This window comes from Phymastichus coffea, unplaced genomic scaffold, assembly GCF_024137745.1.
Source record: "Phymastichus coffea isolate CEN01 unplaced genomic scaffold, Cenicafe_Pcof_1.1 PCOF00004, whole genome shotgun sequence".
In the NCBI taxonomy this organism is placed as follows: Eukaryota; Metazoa; Arthropoda; class Insecta; order Hymenoptera; family Eulophidae; genus Phymastichus; species Phymastichus coffea.
The window spans coordinates 12,582,715-12,608,611 of NW_026706815.1; the positions used below are offsets into that span (position 1 = coordinate 12,582,715).

The window sequence follows — 25,897 nt, forward strand, 5'->3', positions numbered from 1 at the left end:
TTGATCTTGTTTTTCAGTCATTTTTGACAATATCAAAATCCGACGAACGCGAAAAAGGCACTGTAAACAAAGACACGCTGTGCATGAACTATATGTCCGGCAGGTGTTAGTAAGTAACCAATAGATTCGTGAAGCTTTACTGTTGACGTTTCTGTCCGGTAGAGGTCGCTCGAACACTATGGCGCGAAGATATACGAGGTGTGTTCAAAAAGTAAGGTGACTTTTCAAATTTCACGGGCAACGTACTTTCGATTATCGATTCTTTTGTTTTGTTATGTTGGTATACTCTTCCCAAACATCTATACCAAGTTTCAAGTGTATAGCATTTTTTGTTTGGTTGTGAGAGGCGTAAAGGTTATAAGTGTTTTGCGTGCTCGGCAATTTCTTGCTATCGAAAAATATGAATCAAAGGATTTGCATCAAATTTTGTGTAAAAAATAAAATAAATTGCTCCGAAACACTTGAAATGTTGACGGTGGCATACGGTGAAACTGTTCTGAGTAAAAAAAATGTTTACAAGTGGTACAAACTCTTCCAAGATGGCCGGGAAGATGCCAATAACGAGCATCGCTCTGGACGCCCAAGCACGTCAACAACTGATGAAAACGTTCAAGCAGTGAAGAAAATTGTTCTGGAAAATCGTCGAATCACTATCAGAGAAGTTGCTGAGGATGTTGGTATATCGCTTGGCTCGTGCCATCAAATTTTTTCTAACGTTTTGGGCATGAGACGTGTGTCAGCGAAGTTTGTTCCGAAATTGCTAAATTTTGACCAAAAGAACCGTCGCATGAGCATCGCTCAAGAACTGTTGAATGACGTCAACGACGACCCAGATTTACTCAAAAGGGTTCATAACTGGTGACGAATCATGGGTATATGGTCATGATATCGAAACCAAAGTCCAATCGTCCCAATGGAAGAGCCTAGATGAGCCAAGACCGAAAAAACCACGCCAAGTTCGATCAAATCTCAAAGTTTTGCTCACTGTTTTCTTCGATTACCATGACTTGGTGCATCAGGAGTTCTTGCTATATGGACGTATGGTCAATAAACAGTATTATCTTGAAGTTATGCGCCGTTTGTGTGAAGCAATACGAAGAAAACGCCCAGAATTGTGGAAAAACAATTCATGGCTTTTGCATCACGATAACGCCCCTGCTCACTCATCTTTGCTTGTGAGAGATTTTTTGGCCAAAAACAACACCACAATCATGCCTCAGCCACCATATTCACCGGATTTGGCCCCATGTGACTTTTTCTTGTTCCCAATACTAAAGAGACCTATAAAAGGAAGGAGATTTGCAACGATTGAAGAGATAAAGACTGCATCGCTGGAAGAGCTCAAGGCTATACCGAAAAGTGCTTATGAGAAGTGCTTTGAGGATTGGAAAAATCGTTGGCATAAGTGTATTGTATTTGAGGGGGATTACTTTGAAGGGGACAACATAAATATTGATAAATAAATAAATATTTTTTCTTAAAAATACAAAGTCACCTTACTTTTTGAACACACCTCGTAAACGTAGGCCCGATATTTTCCGGACCGACCTCGTATGTTAGGGAATTCGATATAATAGGGCTAAGGAAACTTGGGTGAAGAGGCAAGGGGCAAAAATTGGGGTGGAGAAGCAACTGAATGGTATAACATAGAGTGGAGAGCCTCAAGAAGGGAAGGAAGGAGGGGAAGAGAAATAGGGGGAGGAATAATGGCGGTAATAGAGAGGAAAGGGATGAGTAAGGTTGTATGGAAAAAAGAAAGGACAATTGAGGTAATAGCAGGAGAAATAAAGATCGGAGGGAGGAAATGCACGATAGCAACGGTGTATATGCAACACGAGAAAAAAGAAAACTATGAATACCTAAGTGAAGTGATAGAGAAGAAAAGAGGAAAAACAATAATTTTAGGAGGAGACTTCAACACAAGAACAGGAAATGAAGGGAGAGTGGTAGACAGAAGAAAACCTAGAAGAAATAAAGGCCAAGGATAAAGTGTTAAACGCAGAGGGAGAAGAAATGATAAAATGGCTAGGAGAAATGTATTTAGTGATAACGAATGGAGGAAAAGAAGGAGATGAAGAGGGAGAAATAACATATATAGGAGAGAGAGGAATGTCAACGATAGACTATGTAGTAGGTAACGAGGAAGGTGATGAGGCAATAAAAAGGGTTCAAATAAAAGTGACGGTAAAATCGGACCACTTACCTGTAGAAGTGGAATTGGGAGACAAAATAGCAGAAGAAAGAAAAGAAGAGGAAGAAAGAATGATAGACGACTGGAGCGAAGAAGGTATAAGAGAGTATCAGAGATGGATAGACGTAATAGATGGAAGAGAAAAATGGAAAGAGATAAAAAATAGAGTGAGGAACGCAGTCGTAAAAAAGAAGATAAGGAAAAAAAAGGATCGAAAAAAAGCTGGTGGAGAGAAGTATGTAGGATAAAAAGGGCTAGGGTGATGGCAGAGTTAAATAAGGAAAGAAAAGGGGAAGGAGACAGAGTCAAATACCTAGAAGCAAAGAGAGAATATAAAGAGGAAATAAAAAAAGCGAAAGAAGCTGAGGGGAAAAACGTGGCAGAAGAAATAAGAAAAGATAAGACGAGAAGAAAATTCTGGGATAAAGTTAATTGCAATAGGAAGAAAAGAATTGAATTAGATGAAAACATAGGAAATGAAGAATGGTTAAAGCACTTTAACCCTTTTCCTCCCAAATAACACAAAATTTTTCTTAACTTTCATCCTCATATCTTTTAATGAAAAAATCGTATGAAAAATTTATCAAGCATCACATCTTGTAGATTTTGACCTCCTCTTTCGAATGCCGTTTGTCAAAATTTACCTAAATTGTAAGCCGGAAACGTTATAGGCCGGTTTTTCGGAAAATTCACAAATTTTTCGCGTTTTTTTTTCTAAAAAAAGTATATTTTGAAATGGAACAAGTTTGCACACACCATTGGAAATACTGTTATCGGTGTTATAGATGTCTTTTCTTTCAAATGCCGTTGGATTTTTTCCGAAATTTAAAATGGCGAACACAAAATGGCGTTCGAAAGGAAAAATTTTTTTTTTAAACTTGACCAATTTTTTCCTCCTAAACTATCAAGTTTAGTGAAAAATTTCTAAGAACAAAAATGTCTTAAAATTAGTCAAGAAACACTCTCAATTTTTTTAGATTTTTTTACAGCGAATTTGGAAATTTCGATTTTCCACGAATTCGAAAATTAACTCGGAAAATTCTGAAAAAAATTGAGAGTACTCCTTGGTAAATTTTAAGACTCTTTTGTTACTATGAATTTTTTTATTGAGTCAATAGTTTTTGAGTAAAAAATTAATCAATATTATACCTAGTATAAATTACATAAAAAAGAACTAAATATAAACCAACGTTTTTTTATCACGTCTTTTTGCCGACAAAACGTTTTTGTCGTTACCCGACCCTAACCACGTGGAGATAAACGTGATATAAAGTCTTTTTTATTTTCTTTTTATTTTTTATTTTTTTTACATTTTTTTAATTTTTTAAATTTTGTTTGTATAGTTTTTTAATTTTTATAATTTTTTAATATAATTTGAACAGTAATAAAACTCTTTATAAAAGTTAGTGTTTTCATTCAGCATGAGAGTCATTCCAACAAGTTTGACAAATGTATTGATTGCATTGATTGCAATACCAAAAACTTCGTTTACCACAATTGGATGAGCACTTTTTATATACGGTAGTTTTGAGATAGACGTGATTTTTTAATTTAGTTTGTGATAGATAATTTTGTGCAATGTTCATTGCAAAATCTTTGACAGTCGATTTTTCAGTCCCTTCTGGAGGCACAGCATTAAACAATATAATCGCATTAGTAATAGATGATTCAATAATTCTTATAAATACTGAAAAAGTCCACTTCTTACTTTTCATGGATGGTGATGCTTTGCTACAATATTGGTCATGTATATCGACACCACCCATAAACTTATTATAGGTCGTAAATGCAAGAGGCATTTAATTTCAACTTTTTTTTTCATTTCTTTGGAATATCTTTTAACTTTACTTTCAGATCCAACTCTAGCAGCAGTAGAAAGCATTGACACTTCTTTTGAGCCCATCAAAGTTATCAAATTCATACCGCTAGTCTGATCATGTTTTTCAATAAAAGTCCCACGTGAAGCTTATTTATCTAAATCATTCTTTTCTTTCACTCTATCTTTTCTCACAACTCCCATAGCTCTCAAACCTAATGATTGCAAATGTACAAACAGATGAGGGCTAGTGAAAAAGTTGTCACAGTATAGATGGTATATTTTTAGTTTTTTTCTTACTGTTGTAATAAAAAGTTTTTCTAAAAGACCGAGAACCACTCTACTTCCCAAAGCGCATTTTTTCAAGTTTCCATCGATGGCTGCATTTTTTCCGCCGTAGATTTCACAATCAAATAAAAACCCATCAGCTCCACATAATGCCCACATCTTGATACCGAACCTTACTAGTTTATTACAAAAAAAGTAAAAAAAAATTAAAGTAAAAAGTAAACTTATAAAATTGTTTGATTGCCAACCTTCCGAAAAACGTAACCATCATTTCGTCAACAGCTATGGCAGTTTGGAAAAAACTAAATTGTTCTAGTTTTTCTGGAAAATTTCAAAGATAGTACGTACTCGCCAGGCAAAGATATTTTGATTTTGTTCAGATTTTTTGGAATATAACATTTTCCCTTTGATTTGTTGAAATCTATTACGGGATATAGCTGATTTTACAACGGAGCACTCCAATAATGGATTGGTGGACCATTAGTCACTTATCTCTGGTCTTTTATTGAAAATTGTTAGAATTATTATACCCAAATAAGTATTTATTTCACTCATTGATAAATGCAAATAATTTTCGGCAGAGGCTTCAATAATATGAGTATTTATCTCGGCAGATAAAAATGTTTCGAACAATTTAGTTGGCGAACTCGCAAGAATCTCATCCCGTTGTTTATCAGTCAATAAATATTCATTTTTAAGTGTTTCAGCGCACTTTTTTTCTCCTAATGTCCAATTATATTTATGATTTTCTTCTAAATACTTTTGATCAGAAGAATAATTGTTGGTAATCTGCTTGTAAGATAGTACCTTTTCGATTTCGTTTCACATTTGTTTATCAAATATATCATCATCGCTAAACAAGTCTGATTCCATATCCGAATCATTAGCATTAGGCATGACGGAAACGTCAATCCGGTTATCGTATTCCAATAACTGATATGAATCTTCGAGCAAAACATTTGTAATGTTTTGGCGCGAGGATTTTGATGATGGTTGTTTTCGTTTCGGCATTGCGAAAAAAAATAATTTACGGTATGTTTATTTTGTGAATTTTTAATGATTAGAAGTAACAACTATGGCTTTTAGATAAATCAATATTAATTAAAAATTCAATTTGTGATTTGTATAAAAAATAACTAAAACGAAGATTGCAAATAAAAATTTTTCAATTATTACTATGAAATTTTTAAGTAGAACACGAAAGATTCGAACGGAATTCAAACACTACTATAGTTACTCTTTATGAGAAAATTTTGTATGGTTAAGCATGTATCAAAAAACAAAAATTAAAAGTTCTGCTTATAACTGCACAAGAATTTACGACAGAATATTGAAAACTGAAATTCTAACAACTCATAAAACTTAGTAAGAAATAAAATTTTAAAACGTTTACGTAAATAAATGTTTAACAATTTTTTACTGTGGGCTAAAATAAAAAATTTTTGAAAACCTAAACCAATTGACTCTTGAATTTTTTAAATGATAATAATGGCCTTAGACCGTAAAAGTAAATAAGGTGTCAAATTGGCCGAATATTGTCGCCCGAGGTTTCGCTTGATCTGAGGCTTTTTTATTTACGGCCGTGACTGACATACTATTTTTCTGCTCCTCTCTCGCCTAAAGTCCTATCGCGTCGCGATCAGGAAAATCGACTTTTAGCGAGGGTAGCAAAAAAAAATAATTGTTAGACTTGAAATTTTTTTAAATTTTGTGAAATCAATTTGAAAAAAATGTATAGTAGGAATAAAATTGATTAATTTTTTAATCAAAAACTATTGACTCAATAAAAAAATTCATAATAACAAAAGAGTCTTAAAATTTACCAAGGAGTACTCTCAATTTTTTTCAGAATTTTCCGAGTTAATTTTCGAATTCTTGGAATATCGGAAAATCGAAATTTCCAAATTCGCTGTAAAAAAATCTAAAAAAATTGAGAGTGTTTCTTGACTAATTTTTAGACATTTTTGTTCTTAGAAATTTTTCACTAAACTTGATAGTTTAGGAGGAAAAAATTGGTCAAGTTTAAAAAAAAAATTTTTCCTTTCGAACGCCATTTTGTGTTCGCCATTTTGAATTTCGGAAAAAATCCAACGGCATTTGAAAGAAAAGACATCTATAACACCGATAACAGTATTTCCAATGGTGTGTGCAAACTGGTTCCATTTCAAAATATACTTTTTTTAGAAAAAAAAACGCGAAAAATTTGTGAATTTTCCGGAAAACCGGCCTATAACGTTTCCGGCTTACAATTTAGGTAAATTTTGTCAACGGCATTCGAAAGAGGAGGTCAAAATCTACAAGATGTGATGCTTGATAAATTTTTCATACGATTTTTTCATTCAAAGATACGAGGATGAAAGTTAAGAAAAAATTTGTGTTATTTGGGAGGAAAAGGGTTAAGGGATAACTGGGAGAGAAAGAAAAGGAAGAAAGCAAGGGGATGTAACCGAAGACAACGAAGAAGAGGAAGGTGAAAAAATCAAAGTAAGAGAAGTAAAAGAGGTAATAAGAAAAATGAAAAAGAAAAAGAGAACAGGAGAAGATGGTATAGCAAATGAAGCGTGAATGGAAGGCACGGAAAGCTTGTTAAAAGATATGACAAAATGCTTGAACGGAATATGGAATTGAGAAGGATATCCGGATGAATGAAGGAAGGGAATAATAGTACCAATATATAAGAAAGGGAGGAAAGAAGAAGTAAAAAACTATAGAGGAATAACGCTGATAGACACGGGATATAAAATATATGCGGAAATACTGAGGAAAAAGCTGGAAAGAGAACTAGATGCAAAAGAAACGGTAAGCGATACGCAGATGGAATTCAGGAAGAAAATAGGAACACTGGACGCAATATACATGTTAAAAACAATAATATGGAAGGAAATGTGGGAAAAAGGAGGAAAACTATATATATTCTTTGCCGACATGAAGGCCGCTTTTGACAAGATAAACAGGAAGAAAATATGGAAAATCATGAAAGAGAAAGGGATAAAATGGAAAATCAGGAAAAGAATAGAAGTAATATATAAGAAAACAGGGAGTAAGATCAAAGTTGGAGGAGAAATAATTGGGGAGTTTGAGACTTACAAAGGCGTAAGGCAATGGTGCCCTTTGAGCACAACGCTATTTAATCTTGCCTTCGCCGACCTGGAAGTCAAGATCACACAGGTGCAAGAAGGAGGGGTAGTGATAGGAAGGAAGAAAATATGGACATTTGGATATGCAGATGATATAGTGATGATGGCAAAGAGTGATAGTGGAATGAAACTAATGCTGAAAAAATTAAAAAGATATCTGAAAGAAAGAGGATTAGAGCTAAATGTAGGAAAATCAAAGATGATTAAATGCAGGAGTGGAGGAGGAAGGCGGAAGAAAGAAGAACTCGAATGGGCAGGTGAGAAGATCGAGATGGTTAAAGAGTACAACTACTTGGAATATGTGATAAGCAGAAATAACGAAAATAAAAAGCAGATAAAGAAGATAGAAGGGAAAATAAATATAGGACTCGGAAGACTATGGGGGCTAGGAGAAATCTATTTATAGAAAATTGGGAGTTAAGAATGAACCTGTTCGACGCACTGGCAAAAAGCGTGATTATGTATGGAGCAGAAATCTGGGGATGGAAGAGATATGAAGAAATAGAGAGATTACAACTAAAATACATAAAATGGCTATTGGGATTACATAGAATCACGCCAAGTTACTTAATATGATAGGAAACAGGAAGACAAGAAATGAAAGAAACAGCATTAGAAAGAGCAAAAGGTATGAAAACAAAATAAGAGAAGAAAGAAACGGCTCAATAAAAAAAGAAGCATGGAAAGAACTAAAGAAAAGGGAAAGAAATGAAAAAGATAAAAAGGGTAAGAAGGAGGAGAGAGAGGAAAGGCTAGAAAAAAGTAAAATATATAGAGAGAGGGAAGAGGGAGACGAAATGAGAGAAGAGTTTTGGGAAGAAATAAGAGAAGAGCTAAAGAAAAAAGAAGAAAAAGAACTAGAAGAAAAGCTAGAAAAGTCAAGATACATATACGAGTGGAAAGAACTGAAAGAAGAAATGAAAAAGTGTAGATTAAAGGAAATTCAAGGAGAAGAAAGAATAAAAGGTCTATAAATAAGAGAAAGGTTTAGGTTAGGTAATGAAACGAGACGAAGCAGGTATTGGGAAAAAGAAAATAAGAGATGCAGAATGTGTATGAAAGAAGAAGGAAATTGGAAGCAGATAGTAGAAAAATGTGAAAAAAGCAAAAAGGAAGGGAAAGAATGGGAAAAAAAATAATAGGAAGCAAAGAAAAGATAGCGTGAATGATGGAGCTAAAATGGAAAAGAAGAAGAAACGAAGAGGAGAAAGAAAAAGAAAAACAAGAAGACGAAATTACAAGACCCTAAGGACAGACGGAAACAGTAGACAGACACAAGATTCGCAGACACATCTACATACGCACACATAAATACACAACACGCACACACACGCAAACATAAAAATACACATGCGCACACATACACAAAACACAAGTACTAGCAACTACACAAGCGAGAGGAAGAAGGTATTGGATGATGGAAAAAGAATGGAAAAGAAGAAGAAACGAAGAAGAGAAAAAAAAGGAAAACAAGAAAACAAAATTATAAGACACTAAGGAAAATAAGTGAGGCAGAGGGAGTAATAGGAAATGAGCAAAAGGTGTCAAAGCTCTAATATGGAGAAAGACAAGAGAAATGATTAGCAAGAAAGAGAGCAAAAGCAAAAGAAAGGCAAAGGTGAAAAGGCAAAAGAAAGTTACAAAGAAAGAAGTCGAGAAGAAAATAAGTAAGAAAGAGAAAAACAGAAAAGCGGAAAAGGCAGATCTCGGAGAGAAGGAGGAAGAAAAGATTAAGCAACAGCAAAATGGGAAGAAAAGCTGAACAGACAGGCGCAGAAGATAGAGACACAAGATTTGCAGACACACCTACATACGTACACATATACACAAAACACACACACACGCACACAAAATATATACATTAGCAACTACACAAACTGGTCACAAGACACAAATAGTGAAGTACGAAATGTAAACCAAATGTAACATATGTTGTAAATAAATAAATATATACATAATAGCATTATTAGTTATATATATCAGCACTTGAGCCCTATACCAATTGTGTAGCTAATATACACAATAAGAACTGCTTGTCTTACTAATGGCAGTAGCTCTAATGGTAAAGCATTGTCCTGAGAATCCAGAGGACCGATCACTCGACCTATCCGTTCATTTTTTTTCAATTATAACAAAGCCTTCTCTCAATACGTAATTTAATAATATAACTTACTACGTCATTTCACAATATAAATAATTATTAAGTAAATACAATTTACATATTATGTTTAAAAATTTAACACACACATGTACACAATGAACTGAAAGTGTAGAACATAGAACGCACCGGCATCAGCTCAGGGAGATATCAGCTCTTTGAGCTGATGCCTCTCTAGTTTACCTACTCGTCATGTCTACTGTTTCGGCTTATTTCCAGGAGTTCATGCAATATTATTGCAATGATCAGCAATATTTTAGAAATGGCATCGACCACCTTCCAACTCTCAAGCCGCTGAGGCTTCCTGGAATCGTTTTCGTGATAACCACGACATATTAACCGATAACTACGAACTACTAGTTTAAGGTATTCTTCTTCAATATAGCTCTACTGTTTATGATGTTGCGTAGACTATTTTTATTTTTCTTGGGCTTGATGTTGACTGCAATATGCTGTTAGCATCCACTTTACCAGCTCGTGGAATGATATTATTGGTGAGGCGACCAATACTACTGGACTAACCCAGAATGGTCAGCCACAAATTAGACCGTTCGTATTCCAACATGGAACCCCCATGTTACGTAAGAAAGTTTTGAAACTCACGCGATTACTTAAGGACAATATGGAAATAAATATCTTTAAATGTAATGGTAACCCCTATATCTATATTCGTTTTTTTTGGCCCAAGCCTATACATGATATACATATAAAATTATTGAAGCGAAGTAAGGATATTAATTATGCAAGACCTATAGTGAGAAACTTGCGAGTTCGCATGAGAAAAATCCTGCTGTTTGAACTTATTTTATTGGCTTCTAAATTATCATACGAGGGTGGATCAAGTCCTTAGAAAATCCAAGAGATGGCGCTCAAGGTATCCAAACTTATATTGCACTAGCAAGCGTCACTATTAAATAGAGTGCTGCCGAAGTTTCAGCCAGATCCATCGAGTAGTTCCTTTTTCTTCGTCGATCCAATTGAATAACTTTTGTTTCTTGTTGACAATGGAAAAAAGTGGGTTTCCAGCGGTGATAAAACATTTCTATTTAAAAAGCCTTACACCGAAAGAAATCAAAGCTGAGTTCGATACAGTTCATGATGTATATATCCCTGTGTTTGCAAATATTTACAATTAGGTAAATGAATTTAAACCTGGCCGTATATCGACTGCAGATGAACGTCGTTCAGGCTGTCCTGTAGACGTGAGCACTCTGGAAATGATCAATAAAATTCACGACATGGTGTTGAGTGACCGAAGAATAAAATTGCGCGAAATAGTTGAAGCCACAGAGGTTTCAAAAGATACAATCATTTCGATGTTGCATGAGAAATTGGACATGGAAAGAATTTCGACAAGATGGGTGCCGCATTTGCTCTTAGTCGAGAACAGACTCAATCGAGTGGTGGCCGCTGAGGCCCTCTTGGCGCACATCTACCGTAATCCGGATGACTTTCTACGTCGATTCATAACTGTAGACGAAACATGGATACACCACTACAATCCTGAAACGAAGGAACAGTCAAAACAGTGGATTGTAAAAGGTTAACCAGCTCCAAAGAAGGCGAAGACAGTGAAATCGGCCGGCAAGGTTATGGCCACTGTTTTTTTTTGGGGATGCACGTGAAATTATCTTCGTCGGCTATTTAGAAAAATGACAAACAATCACCGAATAAACAATTATGCGTCATTGTTGGACCGGTCAAGCAAGAGAATAAAGGAAAAAAGTTCTCCTTTGACATATTATTTCAAGATAAAGGAAAAACGTCCTCATTTGACTCATCAAGACAATGCACGAGTGCACACTTGCTTAGTTTCAATGGCTAAAATTAAGGAATTGAAATTCGAATTAGTAGACCATCTACCGTATTTACTAGATTTGGCCCCTAGTGACTTTTTTTTTATTCCCAAGCCTAAAAAAGTGGCTTGCTGGACAACGATTCATCTCGAACAAGGAGGTCATAACACAAACAATGGCTATTTTGAAGAACTTCCAAAATTATTTTTTCCTGATGGCTTAAGGGAGTACTAGCGGTACCTAGCAAGTCAAAGCAAGAAACGTCGTGCACTTGATTTGCGAGGTACATGATGTGGCAATACCGCGTCACTCGTATTCGTGTGAGTGTGTACAGACAAAGGCACACATCTGTAGCCGGCTCTGTCGACTGACTCGACAGTGTCGACATAGTGAATCATATGTGATAAATAAATTGTATACAGCATGCCGAAAGTAGGAAAAGTATGTCGTGCTGAAAATGGTGAAACATTTTATTTTTGGAACCGGAAACGAGTTACAGAAAAAGTTTACAAAGCTCGTATTACAGCGCAAAATATCGGCCGAAACATTAGAAGCATTTACGGCACGAAGTCGAGACATAACCTCGAAAGTGCAGCATCGTCAACACTACCCGTCAGTGATGTACCCGTCAATGATGAAACTGATGCGAATGTTTCTCCCTTCAAGGAAATAAAAGGTCGTCGAATAGTCCACATAAAAACTCTCGCACGTGAATTGTTTTGTAAAAAGTGCAAGTCTGTACTATCTCTAACAGATATAACTGACGAGCAGCGTTCGGGTTTAGCATCAAAGTTTTATATTTCATGTCGAAATTGCAAAATTTTGAATGATGTTGATACTGATAAGCATCATGCTACCGCTAAGCAAAAGCAACATTATGATGTGAATACGAAGACTGCCATCGGTAAGCTAAAATAATAAAAAAATACATCAAATAGTGATATATAAAATTATATATTCAATATCATTTCACAGGTGTTTTGGATGCAGGTATGGAAGTAACTCATTTGAATAAAGTTTTGTCTGCTGTAAACATCCCACCGTTGCATTGGACAACTTTCAAAACACGAAAAAGAAGTCAGTAATGCTGTTCAGGACATGACTTATGAAAACTGTAAGAAAGCTATTGAAGAAGAACGACAATTAACTATTGAAAATTATGATAAAGTGAAAACACTACTGTAAGTTAATTTAAGAATCGTAATTACATATCAACTGTGTATAATATCATCGATACGATATATAAAATAATGAAATGGACTAGAGTAAACAAAATAATTTTTATAATTGATAGAGTTGAATGTGTGTGACATCACAAAAAATCACTGTTATCACAGTATCAAATTAGTATAAAATTTTTACAATTTATGAAGATAAATTTGCATAAAATTGTATAGTACAATAGACATAAAAGAATTCTTTTGATCATTTACAAAAGGCAATTTTTTAATTGAATTTCATGACATCACAACTCATGTATTTGTCACACTATTTATATGAATAGTTTTATATAATTTACAAATGAGTAATTCTTTTAACTAATTTTAAAAGCTAGTAATGTAATGCGGCAACTATTGTACATCACTGATACATTTCTACTATACATTTTTAGAAATTTAAGTTAATTGGTTTCACTGAATAGTATTTTTGGAAACATAATTTTTTTTCGATTAATATAGGTAATATGAATTGTATATTTTTAAAAATTAGTTGATGTAATACTAATTTTAATTATTATTATTATTATACTAACAATATAAACTTGTAAATAATTATACATCACCGACATTGTTACGTGCGTGGGTTCGCGCCACGGCTTCGTCGATCTTTTAGTTTAATTTATTTTCTCAAATGTCAAATTCTTGATCACATTATTTTTTTAACTTTTAAAAAAAATTAATTTCGGTTACTGATTGTATTAAATGGTTTTTATAAGCCTTATTTTCTACGATCAATAAATAAAAAATATGTATGACTAACAAAATAAATTTATTTGTTTGTTTCCAATTTGTATTCTATTTTTTTTATTTTAACTGTTGTTAGGCCCGATCGTCTGCAGAATGGTTTTATTTTTCCTGATCTGTCTGTAGAAGACGAAAAAGCTATGAATGTGAAACCAGAAAATATTGTACGAATAGCTGGATCATTTGACACAGGCTGGCCGACAAAAGGATCTGGAAGGAGTTACGATAGTTTGCTTGGTATTGCTTGTATCATTGGATGATTCACTGGCAAAATATTAGCTAGAGTTATTTTAAGACGTAAATGCAAAATGTGTGACCTTGGTCGTCCCAAAGAAGATCACGATTGCACGGTAAACTTTGAAGGTAGTGCCAAAGCTATGAAGCCTAAAGCTGCAGCATTACTTGTTCAAAACGCTATTTTCAAAGAATGTAATGTTTAATGGGGCATTTTCATAGGAGATAATGCTATATATGCTGCTAGAAATGTAGTGGACTATGAAATTGTAAAATATGACAACATCAATCATACCAGCAAAACCGTGACTTCAGTACTTTATAAGATTATAAAAGAACATAAAGAGCTTAATTCAAATTCTTTCAAATATTTGCAGAAATGTTTCAACTATTGCGTTACACAGAATAAAGGTGACAAAGTAAAAATATTAGCCGCTGTTAGAAACATAACTAGCCATACTTTCAATAATCATACATGCTGTGGAGATTGGTGTGGATACAACAAAAATCCAGAATCATACTCACATTCAGTTATAGGCGATGGTTTCAAAGATCCCGCTTTATTTGATGCTTTGACAAAAATATTTGATGCTATGGCTGATTATGCGCATAGGTACTATGCTGGAGTCTCAAGTAATCCAAACGAAAGCTTGAATGCTACATTCGCTAGTAAAGCAGCAAAATCAAGGCTCTATCTGCAATCTTACGGTATTTAATTCGTACTTTTATTTTATTTGATTTATTAATCCATTAAATTGCTTATGTATGGCATATTGAATATTGTACAGGTACACGATGTGATATTGGACTAAATGAAAAAAATAATGGACAGGTATTTACTGTGAACTTATCTACTAGAGTAGAATGTTTACCAGGGCAGCATTCGAAGAAATATTGTCATAACGCAGATTCGTGCAAGCAAAAGCGATATCGAAAATCTACAACAACTGCTTTTAAAAAACGTCGTCTTTTTTTGAAACAACAAAAAGCTGATCTACGAAATAAAAAACAACTTCATGAAGGCAAACATACGAATCTGATATTGGAATTCTCACAAATTTACACGAACAAATTGAAGTATCGAATATTGATGATAATGCAGAATCCGTGATCGTTTATTTTGATTTGGAAACAGGCAGTTTTAGTACCAGTGCAGATGTATTGCAGATAGCAGCGAAATAATTTTCAATATATATCAAGCCAAAGCAAAAAATAGATGAACGCGCTAGCCAAGTCAATGGCTTACGTTTTGTCAATGGAAATCTTCAGTTACATGAAAAAATTGTTTCTTCATCGGCTCTGTCAGATCCAATGTTATTGTTTTTTAAGTTTCTTCAATCTTTTGGCAAAAAATGTATACTAACCGCACATAATTGCAATTTTGATTATCCCAGATTAATGTTATCCATCAAAAAAGTTTTTATGGACAAATATTTTAAATCAGTTATTCAAGGATTTGCTGATTCGTTGCTAATTATAAGAGAAACTACAAAAAAAAAAGAAAAAGGTGAAAATACGAGGTGTGATCAAAAAGTAAGGTGAATTTTTATTTTTCTCAAAAAATATTTATTTATTCATCAATTTTTATTTTATCTCCTTCAAAGTAATCCCCCTCGGATATAATGCACTTGTGCCAACGCTTTTTCCAATCCTCAAAGCATTTCAAAAAATCATTTTTTGTGATCTTGTTTAGTTCATCCTTCGATGCCGTCTTTATCTCCTCAATCGTGGCAAAACGCCGTCCTTTCATGGGCCTCTTCAGTTTTAGGAACAAGAAGAAGTCACAGGGGGCCAGATCTGGGGAATACGGTGCCTGTGGCATCGTTACTGTGTTGGTTTTAGCCAAAAATTCGCGCACAAGCAACGATGTGTGAGCAGGGGCGTTATCATGGTGCAAAAGCCAATTTTTATTTTTCCACAAATTCGGACGTTTCTGGCGGATTGCTTCGCGCAAATTGCGCATAACTTGCAGATAATATTCCTTATTTACTATTCTACCCTGTGGCAAGAACTCATGATGCACCACGCCCCTGCAGTCAAAGAAAACTGTAAGCAAAAGCTTTACATTTGATCGAACTTGGCGTGCTTTTTTTGGTCTTGGTGATCCAGAATGCCTCCACTGGGACGATTGAGTCTTAGTCTCGACGTCATAACCGTATACCCATGTTTCGTCACCTGTTATAACCCTGCTGAGTAAATCTGGATCATCATTGACGTCATTCAGTAGCTCTTGGGCGATGCTCATGCGACGTTTCTTTTGGTCGAAATTGAGCAATTTCGGAACAAACTTCGCTGACATACGTCTCATGTCTAAAACAGTCGTCAAAATTGATTGGCACGAACCAAATGAGATGCCAATATCATCAGCAATTTCTCTAATGGTAATTCGACGATTTCCCAACACTATTTTCTTCACTTCTTCAACATTCTTATCAGTTGTTGATGTGCTGGGGCGTCCAGAACGAGGTTCATCGTCGGTGTCTTCTCGGCCTTCTTGGAAGAGTTTATACCACTTGTAAACATTTTTTTGGCTTAAAGTAGACTCACCGTATGCCACTTTCAGCATTTCAAGTGTTTTGGAACATTTGATTCCATTTTTCACACAAAATTTAATGCAAACTCTTTGATCCATGTTTTTAGACAGCAGCAAATCGTGGAGCACGCAAAACACTTCTAACCTTGATGCCTCTCACAAACAAACCAAGTATACGACAAAGCTGAAATTTGGAACGTATGTTCTAGACGAGTGTACCGACATAACCAAATAAAATAGTCGAAGATCGAACGGACGTAGCCCGCTAAATTTCAAAATTCACCTTACTTTTTGATCACACCTTGTACACTTGGAACACTAGCTAAGTCCTTAGATATTGAGATATCTGAAGCGCACAATGCAATATGTGACGTGGATGTTCTTGATAAAATTTTGAAAAAACTGAATATTAATGATGAACAGATTATACAATCTGCAGTGAGTTGGGATGAAGCTGAAAAGAAAGTAACGTTTAATGAAACACTGAAAGAGAAGATGAAAATATATGATGTAATCAAGAACGGTGCTTCCGCAGAGATGAGAAAAAGACTGATAGCTGCGGAAATCTCAATCGATATGCTTCATGATACATGTAATGTTCACGGGTTAGACGGTTTGAAGAAAATGTTGAGTAGAAAAGTTCAAGGGAAAGCAGTCGTTACTAAATGTGGTAAAGTAATCGAGAAACTACATAACTTTTTAATCGAAGACCAAAATTTATGTACCAAAAATGTATAGCTTTGTGCAATATTATTATAATTTTTATCATATTTATAGCTGCATATATCGTAAATTTATCTTGTGATCTAATAATTGTTTTTATGAAGATATAATTATATGTAAAAAATTATATGTTACGACTCAAAACGTACTAAAGTGTTAATGTTCATAGCATTTTAAATATGAAGTAAAAATTTATAAAAAAACATGTTATAATTTAATGCATTCGATGTGTTCATAAGTAAATAAAAATTTGGGTCAAAAATGTTTTCAGTTTACAATGTCTATTTTGTATTATTATTTAGAACAACAACTTTTCTTTGATTAAATTGTATGTTTAAACATTTAAAAATCAATTTACCAACTCAGTTTTTCATCCTAAGTATTCAAACCTGCACATCTACGATGTGCTTTTTTGAATAGTACATACGCCATAACCTTTGAACGTTGGATACGACTACAGTGTTGCCACATCTACTACGTCAACTCGGAAATACGCATTTTCGGAACTTTATTTATTTGCTATTAAATTTACATGCTCTCCTCGAATAATCTTACAATCTAGATATATTTGACAAATAGTTTTCTTGCGATCAAAAAATATTTCATTGACATTTAACTGTTAGCTAATCTGTGGTGAGTGATTGAGTACGACAAAAAAGTGATTTTACATATGAATGCATGCTAAATGATGGAAAATGTTTTTCAAAATATCTTAGCTCAAGGACTCCCTAGAACCTCAAAAATTTTACTAAGTCCTTTTTATATGTTTAACTATATACGCTTTAAGTTTCATCTTTTTCGGACTGTCAATTCATTATACGCTAGAACTCCCTTAAAAAAACTTGCAAGACACCTGGAAAAGTGTATCGAGCTAAAAGGAGATCATGTTAAAAAATAAAAAAAAATCTACCAAAAAAAAATTGTTTTTCTATTTTTTTCTAAGGACTTATTGACCCACCCTCGTATTTTAGGTCTGTTCATTCACAACATCAGGACTAATTTATGAACAAATGTATTACTGTTGGCAAGAGTACAAGCTTTATTAATGCTCCTAACGATATCGATGGCGTTAGTATACTTTACTTGGTGAAGAACAAACAATGACGGGAAATTGATCAGTCAAATTGTCATAATAGAGGTTCGCTAAGCGATGGTTATGCAAATATAAATAAGCTTGAATCATTTGCTTACTTTTCACTATTGTAAGTTAAGTTGGATGAAGAATATTTCAATATTATTGCTGTTACTGAAAAATACTTGAAAAAAACTATTCCATATAATCACTTATCTATAACCGGTTTTAACTTTTTTCGTCTCGATTATGCTGTAAAGAAGGGCGGAAATGTAACCATTTATGTGATTTTTACACAGTTAATTTCTTAGTTACCTCCAATGCAGAATTTGATAACACAGCTGAATTTATTATTGCATAAATTAAATGTGAAAAATTTAAGCTATTATGCCGCCGCCCATTTCGAGAGAAAAATAGAAAATAACTTACATGGTAAGTTATTATTGGAAAATTACCATGTTATAATCTATAAAGCAATAATACAAGAACTATTAAATCTTTAGCTGTAACCAATCGATGCACTGTGCCTATAAGTCTAGATCTAATGTTATTATTCATAGTTTATTATTTATTAAGCTGTTATTATTTATCACATGTATTATATCTGGTTTTAATTATGCTAAATTATTTCTTTTTGATAGATGCTTTATTCAAGTATATCAAACGATGCATTAATCAATTGTTAATACAACTATGCCACAGCCTGACGTGAAACTTGCTTATTAGATGAAATTAGTTATTTCCGGTAGATTTTGGGTCACTGAATTCAAAGCTGACCTTAGAATTACTCCATCATATCAAGTTCTTTCAATATCCTAACCTAAAAGTGCAAAAAATGCTTCTTTTCGCTGTTTTGAAGGTACGATAACATCTAGAATAATTTTTTTTTTGAAAAACTGAGTAGGCTATCTTAAAGGACCACTCTCACCTTCTAAATTCCTTTTTTTAAGTTTGGAATATCTTTTTTTCTGTCCAAGATATCATTTGAAGTTTACTGTTAAAAGTTCCGGTACCTTAAGTTTACGGAAAATTCGAGGCAGACGCTATTTTAATAAGTTCACCTTTTATCCACTAGGTGGCATCTTCGTCTAGTGGAATAACAGAGTTTGCTCTACTTCACTAAAGAGCTCAAGGGATGCAGTCGAACGATATAGTTCTAATTTGATAATAGCAGTGCAAATATTACTATTCGTGTTAGAGATCGTGTTTGAATGGCAGGCTAACGGATAAATATTCAAAATATTGAGATCTCCTTGCAAAGATAAGGTTAATTATTTTTGTTTTACGGTACATTTCAAGCGTTTATTTATTTATTTTGTATTTCTGTTTCTTACTTAATTATATTTATTTATTTTTCATTTTTCTTTCTTATTTACTTATTTTATTTACTTATTTTTACTTTTTATTTATGTTCACCTCATACAGTACATAGTAAAGTTGCTCAATTTTATTTTCAAGAAAATTGGCAATCTTTATCTTTGTATTTTCGTTATATCAAATATTTGTATCTTTGTGAATGGCAGACCTTCGTCATTTATATTAAATTAGTTTGAAAACTGAAAATACTAGCTCTGTTCCTATCAATACAATAAACTGAAAATCTTCAGATAACATTAACATAATCAAGACATTTTCTTAGTACTTCGTATTAAACAGCTTTTTAGGTATTATTTTAAGTAAAAAACTTAAATTTTTATAAAAAATGTCTTCACGACAGTGTGTGAATGACCCGCAGAAGTTTTGTTATATTTGTGGTGATGTCGTTCCAACTAAACAACCTAAATCCATAATAACGTCTATCAAATTTTTGTACAAAGAATATTTTAATAATGAATTGACCAATTTAAATAAAACTTAGGTTCCTAACATGATTTGTGATACGTGCAAAGTAGGTTTAATACACTGGAAAAATGGAAAGAAAGTGTATACCATTTGGTACTCCCACAGTATGGCAAGAACCAAAAAATCACGTTGATGATTGCTATTTTTGTGTGTGCCATAGTGGTAAACAAATTAGTACCTTCAGTAGCAAAAATAAATACACTATTAAATATGCAAACGTACAATCTGTTTCAAGACCTACTCCTCATATGCCTAATAATCCCATTCCTATTCCAAAAATTAAATTGGAAGCAGTAGAAGAAAAAAACGAAGAAAAGAAGAAGAAAAAGAAAAAAGAGAACAAAGATACAGATATAACAAAGATGAAAATGAATTTGAAGTTGTTTATAGTAGCAACGAACTGCGCTCATCGTTTGGTAAACCTTGTACGTTTAATCAGGCTGAGTTGAATAACTTATATCGAAATTTAGGAAATTCGAAAGAAGAGTCGATGCTGTTAGCTTCAAGATTGTAAGAAAAAAGTGCGCTTTCTCCCGAGGTAAATTTTACTTCAGGTTTAATGTCTGCTTTAGGTCTTAAAACTTATAATCCAGGCGAGTGAAAACTTTTTATAGATTTCTCTACTTGCAGTTTGAAGACAGCTCTCCTTCATAATGGAAATCCGTGTACGTCCGTTTCTACTGGACTTTCAACAATTTTAGATGAGGAATATGAAAACATGAAACTGCTTTTTGAAAAAATAGATTACAAAAAACGTAAATGAAAGATATACGGTGATTTTAAAGTCAAATCCACTCTTCTAGGCCAACAAAGTGGATACACCAAATGCCCATGTTTCATCTGCAAGTGGGATAGTAGAACTGATTAGGTGCATTAGGTACAAAAGAACTGACCTAGTAGAAAGAGTCTAATACCCGGATCCATGAACATCCTTCACGAAGCGTTAGTTGATCGAAAAGAAATTCTTTTATCTCCACTGCATATAGTTATGCAGTTTATGAAGCAGCTTGTAAAAGAGCTCGATCAATCAAATGCAAGTTTTCAGTACTACATAAAAAATTTCCAAAACTTAGTGACGCAAAAATAAAATCAGGAATTTTTTTAAGCCTCCAATGAAATTGCTGTATAAAGATGACAATTTCAAGAAAACCATGTGTATTAAAGAAAAAAAAGCCTGGTTTGTATTTAAAAAAGTCACAAATGGTTTCTTCGGAAATAAAAAAGAAAACAATTACAAAGAGCTTGTAAAAAACATGTTAGAAAAATTTAAAGATCTAGGATGTTGTATGAGTCAAAAACTACGTTTTAGCATGACCATCTCGATCTCTTCACGGATGGAAATTTAGGTGATTTAAGTGATGAGCAGGAAGAGAGATTTCACCAGGATCTACTAGTTATTGAATCTAGGTATCCAGGACGATGGGATTCTGTCATGATAGCTGACTACTGTTGGTTACTCAAACGTGATGATGTAATAACTGTGCATAAACGACAGGCTAGTAAGCTTAAATTTATGCCTATATAAAAACCTAAGATGCCATTTTCAAGAACAATAAAATTACAACAATTGTACATAATACTAACAGTATATTGTTTAAAACTTTAAAAATAATAATACCAGTATATATTCTTTAATTTTCGTCTGTTAAATAGTAGTCTTGTTCATAATCGGATTAACTTGAAATTTTGACGGCATTACTACTTATATTTCAGTCCTTTCTAAATCATGCATCGTGATACACGTGATTGACTATAATTTTCACAGTTGACGATTTCAGTTTCACTGAAAGAAAATTCATGTTGACAATATTTAGAAAGCATTTTAAAATTGTGAGTGCATTTATTCGTAATTTACTGTTTGATATTTTATAATTTGAATGTATTAATTAATTTTGTATAATTTTTTAATAAAGTATTCCTGAAGAGGCCATGAACAAACTGGCGAAACGTTGAATTAGCTTGGAAGTTTTGTAGTTGTGATTTATATTTGGGATATTCGTCACACCATTGATTTTTATTTCTAATAAAACCAGTAAAATTAAAAAAAAACAAAAACAAAAAAAAAGAACTTAGTGATTGGTACCTTCTCGCAGTTGGTTCTGGAAGCGCACGTTGATGTTACAAACGTTTAACATTTGTTTATAGTTTGAGGGTTGTGAACTTGGGATTTGGTGAGTTTATGGTCCGTAAATTAAGTGTTGTGTGAATAATCGTGTTTTCACTGCATTCTCACCCCTCTTATAAAAGTCGTAAAGTTTTTCGAACTACAAATTTGGTAAATAGTGTCTTATCATCACTATGAACATTACCGAATATAAATTATGTAAAATTTTTTGTTGAAAAACAATGTAATCAGATTTTAGTACAATTTTTTTAATCATACTGTATTTTGACTTCCTTTGTACGGATTATAATTCTTTACAACGAGCAAAACTTGGTTAATGTATTCTTCTTATCGTAAGATTCGGGAGTTGAAAACCAGCAGGTTATCGGGCTCGAGGGTTGAGGAAATTGGGTTGAGAGGGTTGGAGGTTAAGAACCAGCAGGTTACCGGAGTTGTGGGTCCAGAAAATTGGGTTGTAAGAGTCTCTTGCAACGCTTTAGGTTAAAGTGTTCATCGTTAAACCGACGCATGCTCAAATGCCTACGGTATCAGTGGATATAGGTTAGGTATTTAATGGTGTCCAGTAATACTTTGTTTTATAAAAAATATTATTTCAATCATCCGCGTTAGCTTTATATATATCTGTAGAAAAAACGTCTCATGTGATTCTGAAGTTATGGTGCAATTTCGATAATGAGTATCGATTCGGTGATCTAAATACAGTAAAATACGTTACATTGATTTTTTAAATAACTCACTCTATTTTCAGGCTTTAACGAAATTGCTATAACAGTAAACTTCAAATGACGATATCTTGGACAGAAAAAAAGATTTTCCAAACTTTAAAAAATAAATTTAGAAGGTAAGAGTGCTTCTTTAAGATAGCGTACTCGGTTTTTCAAAAAAAATGTATTCAAGATGTTATGGTACCTTAAAAACAGCGAAAACAAGCATTTTTTGCAGTTTTAGGTTAAGATATTTAAAAAACTTAATAAGATAGAGTAATTCTAAGGTCAACTTTGAATTTAGTGATCCAAAATCTACCATGAATAACTAATATCATCTAATGAGCAAGTTTCTCGTCAGGCTATGTTGTCTAACAGTTGTATTTCTAACACACCAGATGTGGTATCATCTTATGATAAGATAAAGCACAATCAGTTCAACTCACCTGTCTCTCTCTCAGCAACCACGTTTGTAATAATGATGATTATCTCTATTTGTCTTCCTTGGTTGCATGTGGCTGTCTTTTTTCTTACTCATTAATTCAGGAAACTCTATCTGCGCACCTATAACGCGTTATTTTTTCACATTTACAAAACTGAAAAAAATTTTAAATCATGGAGAAACCGTATTCAAGTTTTTTTGCAGCTTTATCATTGTCTGCATATTTGCATCTCGTATGATTGGTTAAAATGCAGCTGAGAATACTTCATCGCTAACCGCAATGAATTTAGTATAACCCAGTAGCGTTTACAATATTTAGTTTTCTGGGCTGTATTGATTGCTATTTCACACAAGTGATCTCATGTCACGTCAGTAGTAGGGTTTTCATGACTACAATGAGACAGTTGAGAGCCTAAACCAGCCTTTCCAAAATTTGGAATAACACAGGTATACAAGATTTTGTATCACAAGCGAGCTATAGTATTTCAAAGGATTTTGGTGCACTAATTACAAATCTGGCATTGTTCTATCACGTCAAATTTTTTAGATATCCTAACCTAAAAGTGCAAAAACACTGGTATAAATACTAAATATAAATACTAAATAACTAAATAACGTTTATGTTCTATATAAAAAAAGTGATGGCTTTCACACATATCACACGTGTTAGTTTAATATGGAATCTCAATTACCAGACCAGGGTAATCAACATAGAAATTTCTGAAAATGATAGAAGTTTGAGCTCTTACCCATTAATCCACCTTAATTCCCATTATTTTATTAATAATAATTAAAATATTCATAATTTAAGAAATGATATACTATAACAATAACCTAATTATAATATTTTAACAATTCTAGAAAAAAATAAATTTCAAGAAAATCGTGATGCCTTGGCTCTCAAAGTGATTAAAGATAAAGAAGCTGATGAGAATAATTGTTCAAGACAAGAGTAATGGAATTATTATTAAAGAAGATAATATTATCCAAACCAATTAGGCAAAAACTCACAGGAAAAATTATAATCATATATTCATCAGTTATCTGCAGTCACGCACTAAAATACTGAAATTCTAACAACCACATTTTTGTTGAATTAATGAAATTAAACATAATCACAAGTAAAATTGATGTTTCAAATGAACCTTAAAATATATTTTTTTCATGTTTTTTTTCGACTTTACTACCAAACTTAATTTTATAATTACATATTTTTGTAATTTTCTAGTGGATTACGCTGTCAGATAGACAAATAAACCTACATAGAAAAAAATGAGAAAAATCGAACTTCTAGTTACGAATAACAAGTCTGTGCCGATTTGAAAAATGTAGTTTCGTGAAAAATGCGTTTAAAGATTTTTTTCAGATTATTTCTTATAGAATATGTCCCAAAAGTTACGTAACATCTCAAAATTTAAGCCTGGTAAATTATTATTTAAAAAAAGTCAAGGTAATTCCATGGGTAACTTTTCACGAGGAATCGATTTGTGACCTTGAATTTGACTTTGTGCATGTCCTTCAATGATATTTCAAGATTAACTTTACTTTCTTAAATAGAAACCTCTATTTTGGACATCGGCAATCAAAAGAACAGAAAATTTTACATTTAAAAATGTATTTAGGTTATGGATCATAGGGTTCTCAAAACTACAGGCTTGGATCTCCATGATCCAATGACCCTACAAAGCAGATGTCTTTTTATTCTACGTAGGTCAACCTCTATTGTTATCAAAAGTTCTGACTTGCGTTATAGAAAATTAACAATGACTGTATTGAAAATGAATTTTACTCAAAGGAATTATAGTACTGTGACATCGGGGTCACTCCCAGGTACGCTTGGAGTAAGCGTAGACTAAGGGTCACTCTGATTTGGCTTGCACGTAACGCATTAGCCGAGACGAGCAAGCCAAACTAAGTGTTATTACAAACACACCAGACTCTTGCTTAATGTGTTCTTAAGGGGTTCTAATGGAAATTCACCAGACTCTTGCTTGAAGAATTTCCAGAGAAGGTACTATTAAAGAATAAAAAGACAGACACATAAAAGTTTTACTGACTTTTTACTATATATGATTTTATGACTTTGAAATGGGAATTTCGGCACTCTTGCTCTTTGTTCTTTATTACTCTGATTCTCTCTGATCTGGTTTTTTTGGGGCTGGCTATTCCTCTTTACTTCTTCTAACTGCTGGGCTACTGAACTCTCGAACTCCTGAACTTCCGAACAAACTCTTCTCTTGACTTGCTCGACTTCTTTGAACTCTTTTACTGCTTTACTCCTTCACTCTCCGATTTTCTGACTTCTAGCCCCTTTGAAGCCTTGTGCAGAGCTTTTTATAACCTCTGGATGGTTGGATGGAAATCCCCTTCATCAGGCCCATGAGGGGCAAAGTGGAGATTTTCCGCATTGGTTGAGGAATTTTCTCGAACGAGTCAGAAGACATAATTGGTCGGAGGGCACGAGTTTTCAGAGAGAAAGAGAGCGGTCCTTTCTAAACTTGGGCCCTTTTATCCAGAGATGGCTCTTAGAGTGTCATTTTTTACAGCAAAAGTGACGCTATCATTTATAACTAATTATCGCAAACAAATGTTTTTTGATGTACTTAATTTTACATTGTCACTTACTACTGAGAAATCAATAATAAATTGAGATAACGCAAAAATATAGCAATTCTATGACTAGTTATTATAAACTATTTTATAAAAACTCTAAAATCATCTGAATAGTTATAAAATTGATTGTTATACTATTATTTGGTATTGTGATGTTTGTATCACTTATAAATAATAATTCGTACTCCCGTATCTAGTAGCGTTAATGAGTAAGAATTCGTTTCTAATAAATCTATTCTACTTCTCAATAAAATAAATT

At 33.4% G+C, this 25,897-nt stretch overlaps 1 protein-coding gene across 1 annotated transcript in view; it reads left to right on the forward strand.

Annotated features, from left to right (window-relative positions):
- Nucleotides 1-24,236, forward strand: part of LOC131666910 (tRNA (cytosine(34)-C(5))-methyltransferase) — a 304,687-nt gene extending 280,451 nt beyond the window's left edge. Inside the window, exon 11 of the mRNA XM_058939987.1 lies at nucleotides 23,887-24,236. Coding sequence (XP_058795970.1) covers nucleotides 23,887-23,981 — 95 coding nt within the window. The 3' untranslated portion in view covers nucleotides 23,982-24,236. The remainder of the gene's footprint in view (nucleotides 1-23,886) is intronic.
- Nucleotides 24,237-25,897: the final 1,661 nt, after the last annotated feature.